At 43.4% G+C, this 20,015-nt stretch overlaps 1 protein-coding gene across 2 annotated transcripts in view; it reads right to left on the bottom strand.

The window, feature by feature from the left end:
- The window catches only part of prex2 (phosphatidylinositol-3,4,5-trisphosphate-dependent Rac exchange factor 2), a 126,020-nt gene that overhangs the window by 42,678 nt on the left and 63,327 nt on the right, over positions 1-20,015 (bottom strand). For both annotated transcript variants that reach the window (XM_049565243.1, XM_049565244.1), the window contains exons 20-29: positions 18,703-18,839; positions 15,249-15,366; positions 14,431-14,615; positions 11,626-11,787; positions 8,240-8,462; positions 7,925-8,132; positions 3,861-4,040; positions 3,645-3,739; positions 1,910-1,992; positions 1,041-1,131 (exon numbers count right to left, since the gene is read on the bottom strand). In XM_049565243.1, the coding sequence (XP_049421200.1) occupies positions 1,041-1,131; positions 1,910-1,992; positions 3,645-3,739; positions 3,861-4,040; positions 7,925-8,132; positions 8,240-8,462; positions 11,626-11,787; positions 14,431-14,615; positions 15,249-15,366; positions 18,703-18,839 (1,482 nt within the window). The remainder of the gene's footprint in view (positions 1-1,040; positions 1,132-1,909; positions 1,993-3,644; positions 3,740-3,860; positions 4,041-7,924; positions 8,133-8,239; positions 8,463-11,625; positions 11,788-14,430; positions 14,616-15,248; positions 15,367-18,702; positions 18,840-20,015) is intronic.

Raw genomic sequence — 20,015 nt, 5'->3', positions numbered from 1 at the left:
TGCTCACCACTCTTCACTAAAGTCACATTGGAGAATACAAAATAAGCATCAGAGCTTATTAATGCCTTATATAGTTGTACAAAGACCACCAGGGTACAAAAGATACAGTTATAATTTTTGCAAGGTCTGGGAAGCCTGTCTGCACCACTTACAGAAAGAAGAAAGACAACAATTGTTGCTTTTCTTCTTCTATCTAATCTTCAAAAAGGGCTGAGTCATCTGAACAAAGTTGGGCAGTTCATAAGGGCGCACTGTAAGTTAGTTTAAATTTGCAGTGGGAAATGATAAGGATAAATTTAGCCCCTTCCAGTAACATTTCCTACATTTTCCTGTGGGAGATAACATGTAACAATAGAGCTGCGGTGAAACACCAAGGCCAACATGAGATTAGGTGGCACATAAGCACATGGTAAAAAACAAAATAATCAGATAATGCACAAGCACAAGAGCTGTCACAGGGTCACATTTTCCATTGACTGGTAAGAAGCACTACAATAACCGTGAAGTGGAGATGAGTGTGTAACTAAGTGGAGCTGTTTCAACACTACGAAGTGCTTCAGAGTGAAGGGCACTGCGATAGTCGAAGGAGGAGGGGCAAATGTAGAGAGGGAAAAAATAGATGGGAACCTTTTTTTTTTTAGGAGCTGGAATCCACCTACTATACTTTCCCCACGTCTATACAATCACATCTGTGCTCACACACACATTACACAACAGGAAGTTGCAGCCCCAGTGTGCAGGCGGCTGCGACATTTTCAGCATGTGCTCTGTTTTCTCTCAGTGTCGGTGCTGGTTGGGAGTAGCTCCAATATTATCTTTTTTCGCTCAGGCCCACTGTGCAGCCCAGCAAGGCCCAGGAAGCAGAGCTGCACCATAACAAAAACATTCCTCGCAGGAAACATATACTGAGACGTACTGCAATGAAAATGAAACACAGAGACTAACTTTTACATTTCTTGCTCAGATGGTGTGACTACTGTGTAATGAGGTGTGGTAAAAAGATGCTGAGAAATGAGCACATCACAGTCCCGGCGCTTTACCTTGTAATCCTCTACCAGGTGTGAAGCACTTGGTCTGCTCAAACGCCCGGGCCACCACTGCTCCTCTCAGCATGCTGGTGATTGAGTCCACCTGAAGAAAAGCACAAAGGTCAAGCTGGTGCACTTCACATGATACAGTTTCCCACTAAGATGAGATCAAAAGTGTGTGCAGGGAAGCAACAACTGCTGGCCAAACATAACCAACACCTGCGTCTCTCGCTCACTCTCCAACACTCGCACACACACAATCCCTCAGAGCCCCAGTGAATACAATTTGCTATGCAGTATGTAAACAAAGCTCGGGAAACTGCTCTACAATAAAACAAATGACAGGAAGCAGCTCAAAAGTGCAGAGACAGCAAAGCGTAGTTCTTTTGCTTTTCCACTGCCGATGGAGACATCCTCATAAACCGTCTCATGGTCAGATATGGTCAACCTTTGCTCCAAAGAAAGGTCACCGGTCAGCTTAAGGCTGGCACGATTTTCATTTCCTCAGCACGAAACAAGAAAAACAACAACTCTAAAATCTAAATAAATATCTGCCCTTTAAAGTTGCACATGAGATATGAACCGTTTTGGCTTTGAAAAGATTCCCTTGCCCAGATTGCCATTTACAATCTACCACACAATATGATTATGCAACACAGTAACTGACCTTAAACCATAACAAGATAACAAAAAAGTTAAATGTATTCCACAGGGATCAATGAAATATATAAAGATTTTAAATAATCTTTATCTGCAGGAGAGACTGAATTTAACAAATGTTCAGGCGGCCGGAACAGCAGATAGTGAGACAGCTAGCTTTGTTAGGCTTTTCGCTAATCACTCTCACCAGTCACATCTGTACAGATGTTTCGCTGACTCACCTGGCTGAACAGATGCTCCAGAAAGCTGTGGAGTTTCTTCTGCTTATCATGGGACAGCCACACACTGGAGGGCATCTCATCTCCTGCAGAGGTGTGGTTACAACTTGTCATTGGTCCACTATTAAACACGTTTACTGCATCAACCTTTTTTCTACCTTTATTTCAAATGATTATATTCTCAGCTTTTAGGACACAGAAAGAGGGGTGATATCTGACCTTACATCTAGCTACAATGTGTGTTTATGTGTGTGTGGAGTGTGATTGAGACATCCTAGGAGACAGAGGGGAAGGATATTTGACAGGATGCACAGCTGTGTAAGATGTTAATGACAAATCCAGCTGAGATGTGCGGCCAAACGCCTGTCGTATCCAATTAGATTCAACTTCAGGCTTTTTTGCTCCACGTCCTCTAGAAGGTGTAATCATGCAGTTCAACTGTAATCATGGCCTGTCACTTTTTGCAACAATGTGGCTGATTGGGGTTATGGATCATGGTGCTCAGATGGGAACTTTGCGTCTAACTGTGTACTGCCATATAGATGTTATACAGTGGATTAATTATAACTCATTATATTCACAGGCCTCCTCCCACAGTCCAAAGACATGCAGGGTAACTGGTGACTCTAAATTGTCCATAGGTATGAATGTGAGTGTGAATGGTTGTCTGTCTCTATCTCTGTCAGCCCTGTGATAGTCTGGCGAACTATACAGGGCGTACCCGCCTCTCACCCAAGGTCAGCTGGGATAGACTCCCGCCAACCCAAACCCTGTACCAAAGAAAAGTGCTTACAGATAATGAATTAATAAATTAATGAATGTTTAAAGGGTAGCTTCCATACTTTTCAACCTGGACACTATTTTCCCAAGCGATTAATGGGAACAACATTTTTTAAAAACTGATCTAGTATTGAGGTAGAGGGCTGCAGTCAGAGGCCGTAAATTAGGCTGCAATATAACCACTCTGGGTATTTTTGCACCGTCAATGTGCGTCTACTAAAAGTGCTTGTTTTTGCCACTGATAGGCTCAGACTGTCATGTCTGATAACATTATCCCGTCAAAGAGTAAGGCTATTTTTGTCAACCAGAAACAGCACCAAAAATGCTATCACCAAACCCACCAGGCTTCATTTAAAAAATCTGTTATTTTATCAGCATAAAACACACCTCATTCAAAGTCAACAGAAACAAAACTAAATCACAAAATTTGTCTTGGTTTGTCTTTTCACTGTTCCAACAATCACCAACTCTGGTTTGGTTTAAATAAACCCTTAATTCACCCCGTTAGATGTGAAAATATGCTGGCTCTATATATGCTTAAATTCCTGTTTATTTAAAAGGAGTCTGGTGGGTTTGGTGATAAATATTCGGGGCTGTTTCTGATTAAAATAAAAGCATCTTACTCGTTAACAAAATGGTCTATCTCTGTAGGGATCATTTCCATAATGTCAGACACTTAAAAACAATAAAAACAATCTGAGCCTGTCAGTGGCAAAAACAAACACTTTTAGTGGACGTCCATTTGGGGTGCACATGCCCTGGGTGGTTATGTTGCCAGCTGCAGTGCTCTGACTCAACACTGGACCGATTCCAAAAACGTTTGTTACAATTAGACACTTAGACACGACATGGGAAAATAGTGTCCAGACTGAAAAACGCTGATGTTACCCTTCGTTAATAGAGGAAGTTTTTTCAGTTCTATCCTCCAACATGTGGTGGAAAGTAAAGCTTTGTGTACCTGAGTCCAGCTCATCACTGTGAACATAGGAACTACAGTGGCTGCTGCAGATGCTGGTGAAGGAGGCGATGGAGTTTCTGTTGCTGTTACAGTCACTGAGAGAGAGAGAGAGATAGTGTACACTTCATTACTGTAGCTTTCGATATTTGGACTCACCTATCTGAGTCATATTGTGGTATGTGACCATAAGTTACCAATTTTTCACTGTGTTTTTACCTGTATGAGTCTCTGTTGCTGATTGTGTCGTGTCCGGAGTCCTCCTGCTCGTCCCCTGCCACGTTAAAACACACTTTCTTCCCGTTCCGCTCCCCCTTCTCCCCTTCGCTCTCTGCCGATATGTAGCTCTCTGGGGTCCTCACCTCTGATGCTGGAGGGTGGGTGATGGAGGATAAGAGACTGATGGAGAGAAAACAGTGGAAGGCTTTACTTGAAACAACTTTGACATTTGAGACAGCAGGATAGAAACAGCTTCTTTGATCACACTAATGCTGCACAGGAAGCTCTTACATGTGTCCAGGCGCTGTAACATATTGAACTGTAAATACAGCACGTACAGTATGTGTGTACTGTACATATGCGTGGGCTCCGACAGCTGACTGGGTGCGCCAAACAAAACCCCAACCTGTTTGTGCTCGGCCTTCCGCACAACAGCTTCAGAGGCTCAGGGATCCACTTTGTATTAATAGGTTCAAACGTGTAGCAGGGTACAGCTGTGTCAATACGCTGCAGCAGCACTGCACAGATCAGCTCCCCCTCTTACTGTTACAGCCGGCCTGTGTTCTATCACACGGCTATCAGAGGAGCAGGAAGAGGCTGGTTGGGATGTTTTCACAGTTGCAGCAACACATGTTGGCATTTAGAGCCATATTCCAATAAATGCTAGGCTTGGACTTTTTTTTTTAATCATTCCCCATGCACATTCTGACACGCGATTTCTGTTTACCTTTTGGCCTCATTTTAAATTGTGTCCGCTTACATTTTCCATTGTGTCATAACATCGGCCTTAAGGACATTTCAATGTGGAGGCAAGGCAGGAGGGGGGGGCTGCTTGAGGCCACTCGGAGCTACACAAAATAAACAACCTGTCTCGCTCGTGCTACCCAAATGCATCTCAGTTTTTTATGCCGCTTTATGATTTTAAACACCTCTCCCGTCCCCTCATTCCTCTCTCTCCACTGACCCCCTTTCCACCCATTCACTGGGCCACAGAGATGCCCTCATTATGGTCCACTCCAGGAGCGGCCACAATGCCCTTCTAAAGCAGAGTGGCATTCCATCGCCATGGAGAAGCTCTCCAGGCTCTGTGATTGGCCATTGGTTCATAAAGAAGCGAGCGCAGTTTGGGGCCTTCGGGGCGCAAACTATCGGAGGGAGCGGGGCAGAATAACAATGACTGGATCAGAGAAGAAAAAAACTGGGGGGAAACAGAAAGAGTAGGCCAAAGTACACCACTGCTTATAGCAAGCAATCAGAAAGATCTCTTAATCTCTCACAGGAAGCTCTTTAACCCACTTCGACACTTTAAACCATTAGACATCAATCGCCTGCAGTGTATCTATACATCCATCTGCATTACAAAGCTCCACATTGGGCTGCTTCTTCCTCAGATATTTGCATGCTTTGATCCACACTGAAGCAAATCAGTCTGATGTCCCTATAGCTCTTCATTAATGCACAGAATACGGAAAATATGTGAAAATAGAGGAGGAAAGTGGGTGTTTGATACAGGAAAGGAGGAGGTCCTGATGTAAAGTACACTACGGGGCACGTCCTCACACAGCTGCAACCCCTTGTCCGTGGCCCCCAAGACAAAGGTTCACAGGTCGCAGCTTCAAAATGGATTCCTCGAGAATCAGCCAAGAAATTACGTAACATCACTCTATGTCCAGTTGTTTTTTTTTCCTAAATTACTTGCGGATATTTCTAATCTCTGACCAATGCGGCGTAGACTTTCTCTCTTGACTTTAGGTTGGGAACTACGTGGGAGGTTGCGTTTGACGTCAAGCACAAAGGCACTCTCATAAATATGGTCAGTTCAGTTCATTATTGTGTCATTATGAAGTCGTGCTGTCAAAGTTAGTGAGAGAGACACAAGGAGTGAGGAATGTCTGCGTCTATGTGCGCAGACGGTGTGTGGAAAGCATGAGACAGAGGAACTGAGACAGAAAAAAAGAGTCACAGGCATAAAGGAGAGCTAGGAGAGAAATGGTGGGGTGTGTGTGTAGTCGTGACCCCAGGCCAGTCAGCAAACAGGTTAATATGCAAACTAACCTAATGAAGCGCTTAGGAGGGTTGAACACACCCACAGAGGTCAGCGCGATGCTTCCAGACTGCAGCTACTGGCAACACAACCCATATTAGTTCCACTCCTGTGAAACACTCACGCCCGGCCCCACAGCCCACTCTTAACAAGCTCCTGAAGTGTGCATGTGTGTGTGCGTCTGCATGTTTAAACAGATAGCGGATGGTAAAGGTCATTATCCCCTCGCCAGCCGCGTCTTGGTCCATTTGAACGCGCGTGAAAACAACTCTACTAATTGGCACTGACAGGAGCATGACAAAATTTGTCCAGACTCAGTCATTAAGAGCCCTGCTGTGGACTCCACTCATTATTACCACGGCTAGGTTACAGCTCCGCTCCATCTAGCGACTTTTAATGTCATTCTCCGAACGCTGCCGCCTTGGCTGAGGAGACTTTTAATGACTGCATCAATCTAATGATCTGAAGATTCATAACACATAAGTCAGCTGTCCACCAATAATTACCAGCTACTGCAGGGCAAATCTGAAAGTTTCTTTTTATGGACATTTATTTAGGAATAAGAGCTTTCACAGACATAAGTGTGCTTGTGTTTTTCTGTATCAGTGGTCTATTGTTGATGAATGGCATTTCCAGAGGGCACCTGGACTAATGACACACCCTTTACGTCATTGAAATTGTATTTCCTGTTTGGGGGTGGGGGAAGTCAAACGGGAGCAGTGTTTCCCATTTCCTTTCCGAAGCCTCGTGTGCCTCCAAACAATGAACCCGGTGACCGTGCTGAACACAGAGTGGCCAGCCAGGAAACACTAATCTAATACACACACACACACATACACCATCTCAAGTTTAAAATCCAGAACATAAATGAAGCATGGGCATACCTTTGTGCACCAACTGTGCATATGGTCATATACATATGGTCGAGAAAAGCACCAAACTGACTTGATTGTTCTGGTTTTCCTTTCCTCGTTTCTCTCTCACACACACAGCACACCGACAGCACACACACAGGTGTCGGAGTAATGACCGAAATGTATGCCCGCCAAACGCCAGATACATGCAGCGCATTGGCCAAGCGGGCTGCTGAAGTTACAGTGTGTTATATGACGCAATCTGGTTTCAAAAGACATTTGAAATCAAGTGGAACAGAATCAGCAGGAAGATATCTCTTTCCATCATAAACAAAAAGAGATTTGAAGAGTTTCAATAAATATCAATTTCACCCTTTGTTTTGCAACTTGTGGGAAATATGTTAGGATAGAATAATCTTAAACTCAAGCCCACTTAAAGGGCACCTTCTGTGCTTTTCCTTATTTTCTGTCATACATTTTACAGCGTTGAATGTTGGCCAAAGGTTCAAACAATGAGGTATTTAAAAGTGATCTCTGGGAGCAAAAAACCTCAGGTGTCAGATTGTCCGCACGCTACTACAAGTGTTTAGATTACATAGCCTACACTGCTATACGTAACTACATGCTAACGTCAGGGGAACATGTAATCTTGCTTGTTAATGTCTCCTCAGTTTTGGATCATATATTCCTGCTGCAACATGTCTGGTTGCGAAGATTTTGATTCAGAGGCATTAATTGGTGATTTTTCCAGTAGAAAGTGATGCTACAATCCATTACAGTCATTCCCCTGGCTGTAATGACAGTGCAAAGCTGCATAAGATCTGGAAATGCTGACATATCAGAGCAGGAGGGGGGGCTTAAAGAGACAGGCACTAAAACGAAGCATCTTAGGCAGAGGGTGAATTCAGGTGTTCCAGCACAGATAGTATGAGGAAAATAATGTTTTTTGATCATTAAAGCATGAAAACATGTTCTAGTAGAAACCCAAAAATACAAGCATGAACCTGAAAATGAACAGAGTAAGTTGAAAATAATGAAACACTGTGCTTCACATGGGAATGATTTGCAGGGACTTGTCCAAATGAGAAACAAGTAAACATGTGTAATTTGACCACTTGAATCTCTACATTCAGAAACAGATGTTGTATGTACGTATAGGCACTCACTCGTGAATATGAGCACCGTGTGTCTCCATCTCCTTGACAACCACAGTGAGTTTGTAGAGGAGTTTCTGGTAAGCATCCAAGGTGAGAAGGTCTTCCTCTCTGAGCAGGAAGCGAAGGCCGTGACCCTCTGTCCTGCCCAGGCTGTGACCTGACGGCGCGGCCATAGTGGTGATCGTGTGCTGGACGTGAACCATGGGGTTAATCTTACCTGAAGAAACACAAACATGCCAGGAAAAAAAAGGAAAATCAGCCATTTGAAAGCAGATTTAGATGAATATGCATCATTACCCCACTGTGCAGGTGTTCCTTACTCACCCTGCTCAGCGCTACTGCGCCCTCCCTTTTCCAGCGTGTTCTTCCTGTTGTCCAGCTGCACACCAAAGGCACTACCCAGAGAGGTGGTGGTCTTTGGGTAGGACACTTCCATGACATTGATATGACAGTTTGTAGGGCAGAAGTCGCTGCTGTGGAGCGGGGACACCTTGGCTTTAGCCTGCTTGAAGGTGGGCCACGCTCTGTTCTTCAGTACCCGCGCAAACTGTAGGAAAGAGATCAAATATGCTTTCTTTGATGTGGTTGGTAAAGTGAAAAGTTGATTAGGTAGAAATATGGGTAGAGATTTTGCACTATAACTTCACTCAGAGCAAAGAATGCAATACTATGATGCTACTGGCTGGTAGGTTTACAATCAACAGTTATCAAAAGTAGGGAATAAGAATTGACATTTTTAGAACAGCCAGGCTTCAAAAGTCTTCGCATTATATGGCTGATGTGTAATCTCACCAGCACAAGACTATAAGGCTTCATGTGAAACACACTAGAGAATAACTGTCAGCTTAATGTACTGCTTTGTTTTCCATATATGACAGCTGGCACTGGAAGAAAAGCATAAATATCTATTAATGTACATTTCCCACATTCCTCCTTTTTTATGTGGCAGCTCAAATATTCAACCAAAATCAAAGATCCAAGACAGACACAGAACGTCATCATTGCTCAAACATGTGAAGAACTGCAGACTCAGACTTGGCCGTTTATCATTTAAATTGATACGAATTGACTCAAACTGGCGTATAGCACATATCATCATGTTGTAAGATTATATGACAAATGATTTTATTATCTTCAACGACCTCCAGAATGTGAGTTCATGTTTCACAGAAAAATATGTTGCTTCAAATAACGTAAATATTCTTTTCAGATAAGAGCATGCATGGTGTTATACAAGAACTTCTGCAGGACTTCTAACTCCACCCAACCCTGCTGTGGAAGGAAACTTTCTGAACGTGCCATGAGATAGCATCTCCGTGTAAAGACACAATACACAAGGAGCCTGAAGGACTGCTTGGGTCCAGTTGAGCTGATGCAGAATATCACAAACACATTTTTTCTTTGCAACATTTGGTTGCACTTTCCATGAACCCTCCATCACAGGGCCTGTGTCCTGTCTTAAATGTTACACAGCAGATGGTATAAGCCGCTGGATCGGTTCTTAGCAACTTGGGCTGTCAAGCAACATAAGCATAACATAATGTATATGTCAGCAGAGGAACTTAAACCAAACATGTCTTCCCCGGTTATCTCACATAGCTGGAGTATGGAGCTCCTGCTTCAAGTGAGATGATACACTCCAGATGGGCCCCAAGCTGACCTTCTCCTGAGACTGAAGAGTCTGACCGCATCCCGTCTGTCTTTGCGGACTCTTATTTCTAGGCCTCAGGTTAACATCTTCCCTTATATCACTCTCTCTTCTATCTTTCTGTCTCTTTATGGCCTCTTTCATCCTCTCCTCTCTCTCAGTTCTTGCTCCTTCTCTCATTTCTCCACTTTAGCACCCCCCCTCCTTTCTCTCTAGGGGTCTGAGAAGGAATGCTCCAGTGCAAGAGGCGATCTTACACAACAAAAGTCCTGGCTGTGGCTGTGCATGGCTATTTATAAGTGACTGGTAATTAATCCAAGGCCCGCTCTAATGTTGAGTCAGATCTTTTTCCTTTTTACCCTCTCACGCACATTTGCAAGCATTGGGATGTTTGGCCTATAGACACATGCTTACAGATGTGAATGAAGTGATGAAAACACTTTGGCTCTCTCAACATCCAGCTGTAACCTAATTACAAACAAAGCACCGGATATATACGTATTGCACACACATTCACAAAGTAATCAGTGACAAGTTTGCAAGTCAGTGACAAACATCTTGGCTAAATGCTTCACTCTCAGGTCAGTGAGATCGTGTTGCATTTTAGCAAAGGAGTCTTTAGACAATTGAACAATATGTTAACTATTATCAGTTTAAAACTGAGCATAGCGTTAGCTCAAGCAGGACATGATGTCAAACTCAGCTCACATCCCAGCTACATCAGCTGATCTCAAACAGCCCAATCAACTGATGGAGCAGCTGATTGATGGAAGGGAGTCAGCTGATAGATCACATGATTCCTTTCTATGCAACCAATTGGTGAATCTCATTCAGGGCGCCCTATTAAAACTGCTCTGGCCTGCCTACTGTTGCTGCTTCCTCTGCAAGCTGCTTTGCAACTCGCTTCCAATCCAGATCCTCCTTTTCATGTTGTGTCTGACTTATCAATGTCATTTCTGTTTGTCATTGATGCTGCTCTGTTCTGTTCCCAGGGGGGTCTTTGCTTTTCATGTAGGTGCATGCAAGGGCAGGGAGGCGTGCTCTCTCTGCCTCAGGCTTTCCTCGTTTGCACGTGGAAGGGCAGAGAGGCCCCAGAAGAGAGCCATACTGCCAAATATCATACTGCAACTGGAAATAAGGTTTTCTTTAACAAAGTGTTCCTGACATATACTTAAATACAAATAAATATGAATAAACACAAAAAATATTAAAAATTCACATAAATAATGCAACAGCTACAGCCAATTAAATTTTGAGCTGGGTATAACAATCGTCTCTCTAGCTCAGAAACTCAGCTCCCAGACATTTCTCCCTTATCTGTTTGAGAGACAATGAGATCATCACTACAGTAAGAAACGTGGTCCACCTTAACAGTGCACCTTAAGGGAGGCTAACATTGCTCGCTAACTTCACTTTACTAACCTACTTCACTTTCACCAGTAGATAGCAAGCAAGACATGGGAACTTGGCTTGGGTCTTGAGGAGTTGTAGCATTTATTCACTGACAAAGAACCTGAACTGTTCACACACTGCACTGCTACGTTTAACTGCATGTTCTCTGCTCCAGTCACTGCAGCCCCGCTGTCACACATCACCGTCACACACATGCTCTCTGTGTCTCTTGACCACACACTTACAATCGTTACCCACACAATCTGACACCAGAATGAAGCACCAAAATCTGCATTGTGATTCAATTCGGTGCGTAGCAGTCATATAGGAGCTGGTACCACACTGGCTCTGGGTTTGGTACCCAACCCTAAATGGAGGTCGCTATAAAAGTTCTATCATGGTGCATCTATGCTGAATCGGTTCAGCAGGATTTCCACTTTTTCTTTTAGGACAAAAACCACAGTGTGGAACCACAGAGAAAACTATGTAAAAGTGGCATTTCTACACCAGCTGCATCCTGTCTGTGTCTATTATTGTCAGTCTGCAGAGAATTACAGAAGACAGAGTCCATTTTCATGCTTCCAAGCTGTGTAAAAATATACAAATGCAGCTCATAGTGGAGACAAATATCATTCAGAGGAGAGAGACTGATGAAGGGCCTCTTCGTTACCTTTCTGTAGTTGGTGATACGCCGGTTGATGTGCTCCACCCTCTCACCACACATGGCGCTGAAGCGTACCTGCAGCTCCTCTGGGATCACATCACAGCTGGAGCTCAACCTGCCACACATCTGCACCAGCGTGTCATCATTACGCGCCAGTGCCTCCAGGATCTGGTCAGAGAAAGGGCAAACAAAGGCAGGGATGATTAACTGATATACAAATGCCTAAAAAAATCCCTCTTGGAACAACTAATGGGATGTTAATAAACGACAGAGCTTTTCTTTAAATTGGAAAACAAAACAGAAATTGGCTGGAGGGCTGATTCCTCTATAGCATTTCATGAGCGGTTAAAGCGCTATCTGAAATTTCCATGTGCTATTCATAAGTCCTCGGAGATAAACCCAGATTGTGCTACATATGCTGTACGTATGTAGACTCTGACTTTCTAGATCAGAGATTAGATATGGAGGAGGAAGAGAGACACAAATCTCTGAGCCGTCTTAATGAGATGCCCAGTGGAGGAGAGAGAAAAGCAGGGGAGGAAATGTAACAGCAGGAAGAGACTGCAGCACAAGAAAGCCCATGCGCCCCGACAGCGTTCGCAATATTAAAATTCAACATCACACACATATCTCAGAGGACATCTGGGGCAGATGTTTATAATAATACTAAAATTACTTTCACTTTGGGGGAATGGGAAACAAGTTATAGTCGGAGGGGATATGGCACGTTTTTTTTCTGTGCATGTCACTGGGTTTTATTTAAGATGGTGCTTTTAAAGACTTTTAGGACACAGGGGCTGTAAATCTCAACCAGTTTAAGACATGAACCCAACTTGTGATCTCTGCTAATTTATCACTATGAAGAAAGATGTTGTTCATCATGACGTTTGGCAGCAAGATGATGCAAAATCCTCTTTTATTTCCCACACCAGCATGTGTGCATCTACAGTGTGTCTGGGCGAATCTTCTTTCCTGCGCGTATCTTAAATCAATAATGATCATTCTGTGAACATTGCCTCCGGGATGTAAAAAGCATGCACTTAACACAGCTGGGAACTAACATGGCTAAAATAAAGCTGTCAGTTATAACTAGCATCAAGCCCTTCAATCTACACAGCGGGAGAGCTGTTGGCTGTATCCGGCTGTACTCAAGTATTCAAATACAAACTTAAGGAAAAATGCCACGACAAAGCTCCTCTAAATTATCAGTCAGAATCCAACTGATTGCAAATTCTACAGAGATTTCATTTCCTTCCAAACAGCAAGAACAAACAGAATCGACGACTTGTCATAACAATTTTGCAGCTCATCTCCTGCTACTCTGCAGCCTAGTGTGAGACAGAAGCCTAGTCATGGTTTGTTTACATCTTTATTGTTCTCCCTCATCAAGCTCAGCTCAGCTCTGAGGTGATAAACCCCAACAGCGCTATTCATCACCTAAAAGGTAATAAAACTTTCACGCTCTCCTTCTCCTCTCTCTCTTTCTTTCTCTCTCTGTCATACGCAGCCATTTAGGATTATAACAGTTAGCTTAATGATAAAAGTAATTGGCATTAATTGAACTAGACATTCCTCTGGGGCTGGGTAGGGCCGGATTAACCACAGGGGCAAAAATGAGCTGTGGGCCTTAACTGACCCCCCCCCGGTCCTCCAACTTTCTGTGAACTGTGTGTGTATCTGTACTCATCATATGCAGTGCATACAGTTCATGGCAGCTTGATTATACTTCTCAGAGAGCCCAAAAAATCCACTTGTGCTCCTCCTGCTGGAATATATTTAGAAATATGCTCCATTTAAGCATAATATCAAGTTGAATTATAAAAGTGTTAAAACTAGATTTTGATGCAGAGCCCTTACACAAGACTGTGCAACATATTTCAGTAGAAGTGCAAATAGGTTGTGCAAACAGTTGCTCCAAAGTAAATTTGAGGCCTAGTTGGTCATTTACCCTGGGTTCCAACCAGGAACCTTCTTACTGGGAGGCGGCTGCACCACCGTGTCGCAGTGATGGTACACTACCATTAATTCTCATAAACACTTACAAATACAACACTCTATACATCTGCAGCAGCGCAGTATGTGTGACTGCCTCGGCAAAGTGATGGCCAGTGTTGGGGAAGCTACTATCTCCAGAGAAATGTAGCAAGCTAAGAGAAAATGGCAAAAGAAGACTGCTACTTGCAAAGCTACTTTTATTTTTGGACTTCCACAATATCTCAGTGATAAGAAAAACAGTTTTTTGTTTTGAAGACTTTGTGACATTTGAACATGTCCTCCAATAACATGACATCATCTGTAGGCCTATTGCTCACTTTTTTTTTTATCTCTCCTCTTCCTACTTGATGCATTTCTCTGTCTTGACCTCTTTCAGTAGGCGATCTCAGTAATTCAAAAGCAGAATTCCAAAATATACTTTTCTTTCAATAAACTATAATTAATAAAAGACATTGATATAAACAATAAAAATAACAGACCTAAATGAAAACTTTTCTTTGTTTGGGACATTAGAACATAAACGTCTTTCTCCTCTCTTCCTACTTAATACTGTTATTCGTCTCTCAGTTCTTTTCTTGGCCTTGTTGTGTCTATTTTTCTAGTGTCCACTGCAGATCCACTAAATATATACAGTCCATGGGCAAGACACATGAGAGATGCATCAAGAAGTACAATGTAGCCAATCAGAGGTAGAGTAGGGCAGGTCTTGACAAGAAAAGCCAATAGTGAAGCAGCACACAGAATAAACTCAAGGATTAGTATGTGATGTCATGTTTTTATAAATGATACCCATCCTATTTTAAACAGACAGTATACCTTAGCAGTGAGGCTGAAGAATCCCTTGGGTTCCACCATCTTTTCCAGCACGTGACACTTGATGCCAGCTGTGCTGTCATACTCGTACATCACTCCGTACTCCAGGTGGACGTTGTCTACTGTCAGACTCACATGGTCCTTCTTTCCGTCGATGATGGCTATTGTGTTGAACTTGTCCATAACCTCTGCGATTGTGGAAGAAAGAAAAGACAGTGTTGAAACAGATCTCATGCACAAATCACAAAAATTATGTGCTAATCACGTTCCGTGATAAACAAAGAATCCCTATCTTTACCACATGAAGTATTTACATCATTGCACACTCTGGAGGTCTGTAGGCGGGAGGACTGTAGGAGGTCTCTGACCACCAAATCTGCAGTTCATTTCAGAGGAAGACCCTCTGCACATGGCTTCCCTCCACAACCCTCCTCAAATGATGAGCAATTCCAAGAGCATTAAGTTAACCGGCCCTATGTTAATGCTATGACTTAATATGGCAATAAATCCTGCTCTGGAGCTGTTTGCTACGAGGGGAATAGCTTTCCTGTTTAACTTTCTCATTGGGATCCATAAATTGTAGGAGGGAATTAACACTTGATGAGCCAGAGGAGGCGGCTGTTCTCAGAGTAACACACTCCAGATGAGCCTCTGCAGAGCCCCGTCTGACTTGTTAACTGCAAAGAGCGACAGACTTGTGTTCCCGCGAACAAGCCTGCGTTACATCCACAGACACCTTGAGCGGGATATGTTTTTCCCAGATTCTCGTGTAGTTTCTTGTGAATGTGTGCGTGTGGGTGTGTTTGTGTGTGTGTGGTCACCTTCTACTTTACACTCGAAGCCGTCTCCATTCTCCTCAGGGGTTGGTTTCTGGTTTGTTTTCTGATTGTCCTCCTGGGCGCTCTCACTGTTGTTGTACACCCACTTAATAGTGTCTTGCTGCATAGGATCACAATAAAGGAATTTATTTAGTGAAAATGTTATTGCATCATTAATAATATGAAACGTTTTGTCTCTTTATACCTTAAACTTATATTGACCTGTAAAATGTCTGTGTGTTTTTGCTCAAGATTAAATTGACTGGAAACATTACAGTTGCTCATGCACACAACTGTCAGCACGCATCAGTCTATTGTAGCATCACTTGTGGTCAACAGGTGGCATTTCTATTACTAGGAAGATAGGAGATGAGGAAAAACAAAACTCTGAACACACAGAGGTCTGGTGTGTGTGCGTGTACACAAGCTGAGGTTTGGGTTTCATGCAGCATGTTGAGTTGATTCTGCCCCGATATGGTGTACAGCGTCACAGTTGGGTTGGCAGAGCACACAGTGAAAAGCCTTCACAAACATATGGAAACATGGTGCTTGGTGAGACCGCAAATGCAAACCCACGCCAATCTCATCAACCCACTCCAGTGTGCCACACAGCTCTGTGTGTGCGTCTGTGTATCTGTCTGTTCTCTCGTCTACACAGCGAGACCCACAGTCGGGTTTCTGCCAAGGCTACATGCTGTGCCTGCCTACTGGTCTGTGGTCTTCTAGTGCGCACACACACACACATAGAAAGAGACAGAGAGGGAGAGGGCGGTTCCTCTGCGTCCATACTTGATGTAAACCAGATCTCCAGTAGTGTTGGAACCCTGAAGTGCTTCATTAAGCCTGAGATCCCAGAGGGGCTCAATTATAGTGACACACTACACTGACTCACAACATACACACATACCCTTGGGTTTCTATTTTCACACAGTTTCCCCACCTTCAACAGGTGGACTGAGCTTTCTGTCAACCACTCTTTGGGAGAAAAAAAAACATGGCTATGATTGTCCATCTCCTGCCCTCCCTCCGTCCCTCCCTCCAGGGATCTTACCCACCCTGAGCTCCAGCCACAATCAGATCCTTTCCCACCTCTCTGTGCAGCCTGCCAGTCTCCCACAGCAGGCCCACCACTGTGAGCCAGAGGTCAGCGCTGGAGAAGCCAAAACTACTATTATTTCTGAGTAATGACCCAAGAGAAGGAAAGAGGGAGTCAGAGAAACAGAGAGAGAGAGGGAGAGATATGAAGGTAAACGGGAGCTAGGAGGTCTGTCTGCTATGTTTTTTTCTCACGGTCAATTAGTGCTTGTTTCCCGTCTTTTCAACTGCTTTTGTTCCTTCTGCTGTTTTATGATCTCCCACACTTCTCCTCCTTGTAGTTTTATTACATAATTATCAGCTCAATCAACATGCAGTTCAAATTATCTCAACTTTCTACCAGTGAGGTCACGGGAAATTAAAGTGTGACCTCCAAATCAAACATTATTACAGAAAAGAATCCGTCTTTTCTTTGGGGAATAGATCTTGATAGTGCTCACAGGTATTTTTAATTTCATTGTGTACATGTATGTGCCTATTTACTGGAGCTGGCCCCCAGCAAGAATTTTCATAGTCCACCAATAGTCGTCAACTTTTCCCCCAAATGTTTACAATATTATTTAATTATTAAGTTATATAATTTGGGCAGGGCAACACAATGGTTGTTAACACTTTGCTACATTACAGAGAAATACAAAACCGTACAAATGACCCTTCATTAATATAGGCCTATATTTTATCTACAAGTGCACGTCACACACTGAGCGAGCCGCCTGTTAATGACGCTGTCGGCAAAGCAGTAATGATTGTGCTAAGTGGCTAATGGGCATGTAGCTACTTCCATGTTTCAGATGATACATCATGTTTGAAGTCGACCAGTGAAGATGAGTTTACATATCGCCTTGGGTTCCTCCTTCACCTTCTCAAAATGATCCCACACTTTGGATTTCCTGCCCGACATGTTATTAACTAGCCTGTGGAATAACCGCAGGTACCAGCCCTGGAAATTAACCTGACTCCTGTCTGACTGCTGAGCGTGGCCACTTCCTGTGTCTGTTCTTTCAAATTAAATTCCAGCATGGTCCAGTCATATAGGTTTTGATTTATTTTGATGAGGCACAGCTCCTAATAGAGTTTCACATTTTGTTTTTTTTTCTGCAACTAAGCGAACAGTTAAATCTTGCAGACTAATGACATTTCTGGTTGGCTGACGTTTGGTCGACTATTATGGAGTAGCCCTACTGTTTACACCTGGTATTTTCAAGTGTCTTGGGTGATCGGATCACAAGTGGACAGCTCTAAGGCCCTCTTTACACCTGGCATTCTTCACATGCATCTTGAGCGACCACTTCTGATCTCAATTCCAGCTGTTATATAAAAATAAACATGCCAATCATTTCCGTTGTTTTTTTCTGGCAGGAGGTTTGTCATTCTACAAGCCAACTTAGAGTGTTTATGATTTAAAATGAGTAAAATATTATTTAATTGGGTCTCTCTCTCTCTCTGTTTGCTCATCATGAGCCAAGCACCATGGGGAGACTCCAGTAGTGTGAGCTCCATGCCTGGGACAGCTGGTAAGAGTTCGCCCAGCTACAAACAAACATTGGCGGGGCTAACTGTTAGCGTCGCACAGCTAACATTACCCAACGGTTATCTATTTATTTATTTTTAGATATTTATGGGGCCTTTTGCCTTCTTTTGATAGGACAGATACAGTGTGAGGTAGGAAGAGTGAGGGGGGATAACATGCAGCAAGGGGCCATGGGTTGGAATCAAACCTGCGCCCACAGCCTTTGTACATGAGGTACCTGCTCTACCAGGTGAGCTAGTGGGTGCCCTGCCAAATGGTTATCAATGGGTGTAAAGACAGAGCCGAGCTGTTTCACTGCTGGTGTGGGTTTGTTGGGACCATTTAACAGTTGCTGCTGTTGTGTTAGCTCGTGCTAACCAGGCAGACGTGTAACTGACCGCTAGCCAGGAGTAGAGTGTCTCCAGAGATGGTCCTTTAGCTCTGCTTCTATGCAACTGCACTAACATTTTTTTCTTATCCAGTGGGTAGTCAGAAAAGCAAAGTCATCAGCTGAGTAGGCGGTCTTTTAATGTGGCCCAGTACACATTAGCATTCACGATGCTGAAAGAATGTGGCCACATTTGGCCCAGACCACCTCTGAATGTGGTGTGAAAAATCGGATCTCAAAACACATTAAAGACGCATTTGGTGCATTCACACCTGTACTTAAAGCTGCCCACTTGTGATCCGATCATCCAGGCTGCATTTAGGATTTTAATACCAGGTGTAAACAGGGCCTATGATACCCTAAATACTGGATAAATGCTTTCTCTCTAAAATAAAACTTCTGCCAAACTGCAGTAGTTAGGTTTATTCCCTTTTTCCCCGTCCCTTCTTCTCTTCCCGTCTCACCTGTGTGGGTCGTCGATACTTCCTGCACGCAGTGACATGAGCGATGACGCTGGCATGGCTCTCCTTGCTCACATTGATGCCGTTCACCTTGATGATGCACTGGCCTGGGTGGAGACCGGCGATGGCTGCCACTGTGCCTGGCGTGAGACAAGCAACCCCAAAAAAGGACGCGTCAAGGGCAATAAGTACTGCACGTTATCATGCAGGTGAAAGCTGCATCAGGTTGAAAACAAACACCAGCACATCCCCCCCACCTCAAAAAATAACTGTCACATCTTCCACATCCTGTACACAAAATTAGGCTGAACAACATTCCTTTTTCTTCTTTGTATTTACAACGTTGCTTCCTGTTTTGGCAGCTCAGGAGGAGTGTGAGAGTGAGCGTGGAGAGGAGGGAAGTTGTTTATCTGGGCTAGACGAGGGCCTCTCTGAGGGATGTGATTCAGACCGTACTGTAAGAGATCTTCAAGGTTTACAGCTATCAGGGGGAAGAGCAAGGCAGACTAAATATTCCTCCCACTTGTTTGCATAGCTCCTTAAACACACATCATGCATAACTCACATCGCAATATACAGGATCTGTACTCCTCACAGCAAGTATTGCAAGAATGAAATTACTGAGCCCTCATTTCTGTACTGCTTTAACTGTGGTGAGAAAGTATATCAACAGGCAGGTCTACTTAATAACAGAGCAGCAACACAACAATAGGGCCAATAAGATAGAGAGTCAGACTGCAAGGACGTGAACAAGTGTGGTACAAGATACAGCACTCTAACATTCATATTATTGAGGCTGCATCTGTGCGTGTGTGTGTATGTGAAACTGTTTTTGCTTTCCCATCACAGACTGATAAAATGAAATAATAAAAAGCTATGTTTGTTTACATTCCCTGTTTCAGGTAGGTGCCTCTTGGGACAATAATGTGGTAAACAGAGTGTGTTTTGAAGTGTTGCTAATTAGCACTAATGTGGGCATGACTGGCTTGGCTAGAATTGGACCACGAGCTAAACATTAATTCCATCCTTTTAAAGGATTATTTTACCCCCCCAATGACCATTTGGATATCAATTACTCAATCTGTGTTGCGCTGAATTCCGGAAGAAAGCTTTGTTTTTCTCGCATGGCTCCATGAAGAATGTTTAACACCAGCAACAGTCATCCGTCTACAAACTCGCACACAACTGTATAATCCAAGTCTCATTTATCCAGCCGTATGCTCAGTTCTTCCCAAAGACATGCATTTTTACAAAAACCTAAAACTATTTAATACTGAACTAAAAGTAAATCTTATTCATGCTCTCTTCAAAGCCAG

Source organism: Epinephelus fuscoguttatus, linkage group LG21 (genome assembly GCF_011397635.1).
Source record: "Epinephelus fuscoguttatus linkage group LG21, E.fuscoguttatus.final_Chr_v1".
NCBI lineage: Eukaryota > Metazoa > Chordata > Actinopteri > Perciformes > Serranidae > Epinephelus > Epinephelus fuscoguttatus.
The sequence above is the reverse complement of the archived record's forward strand: the minus strand, read 5'-3'. Positions and strand labels throughout refer to the sequence as shown.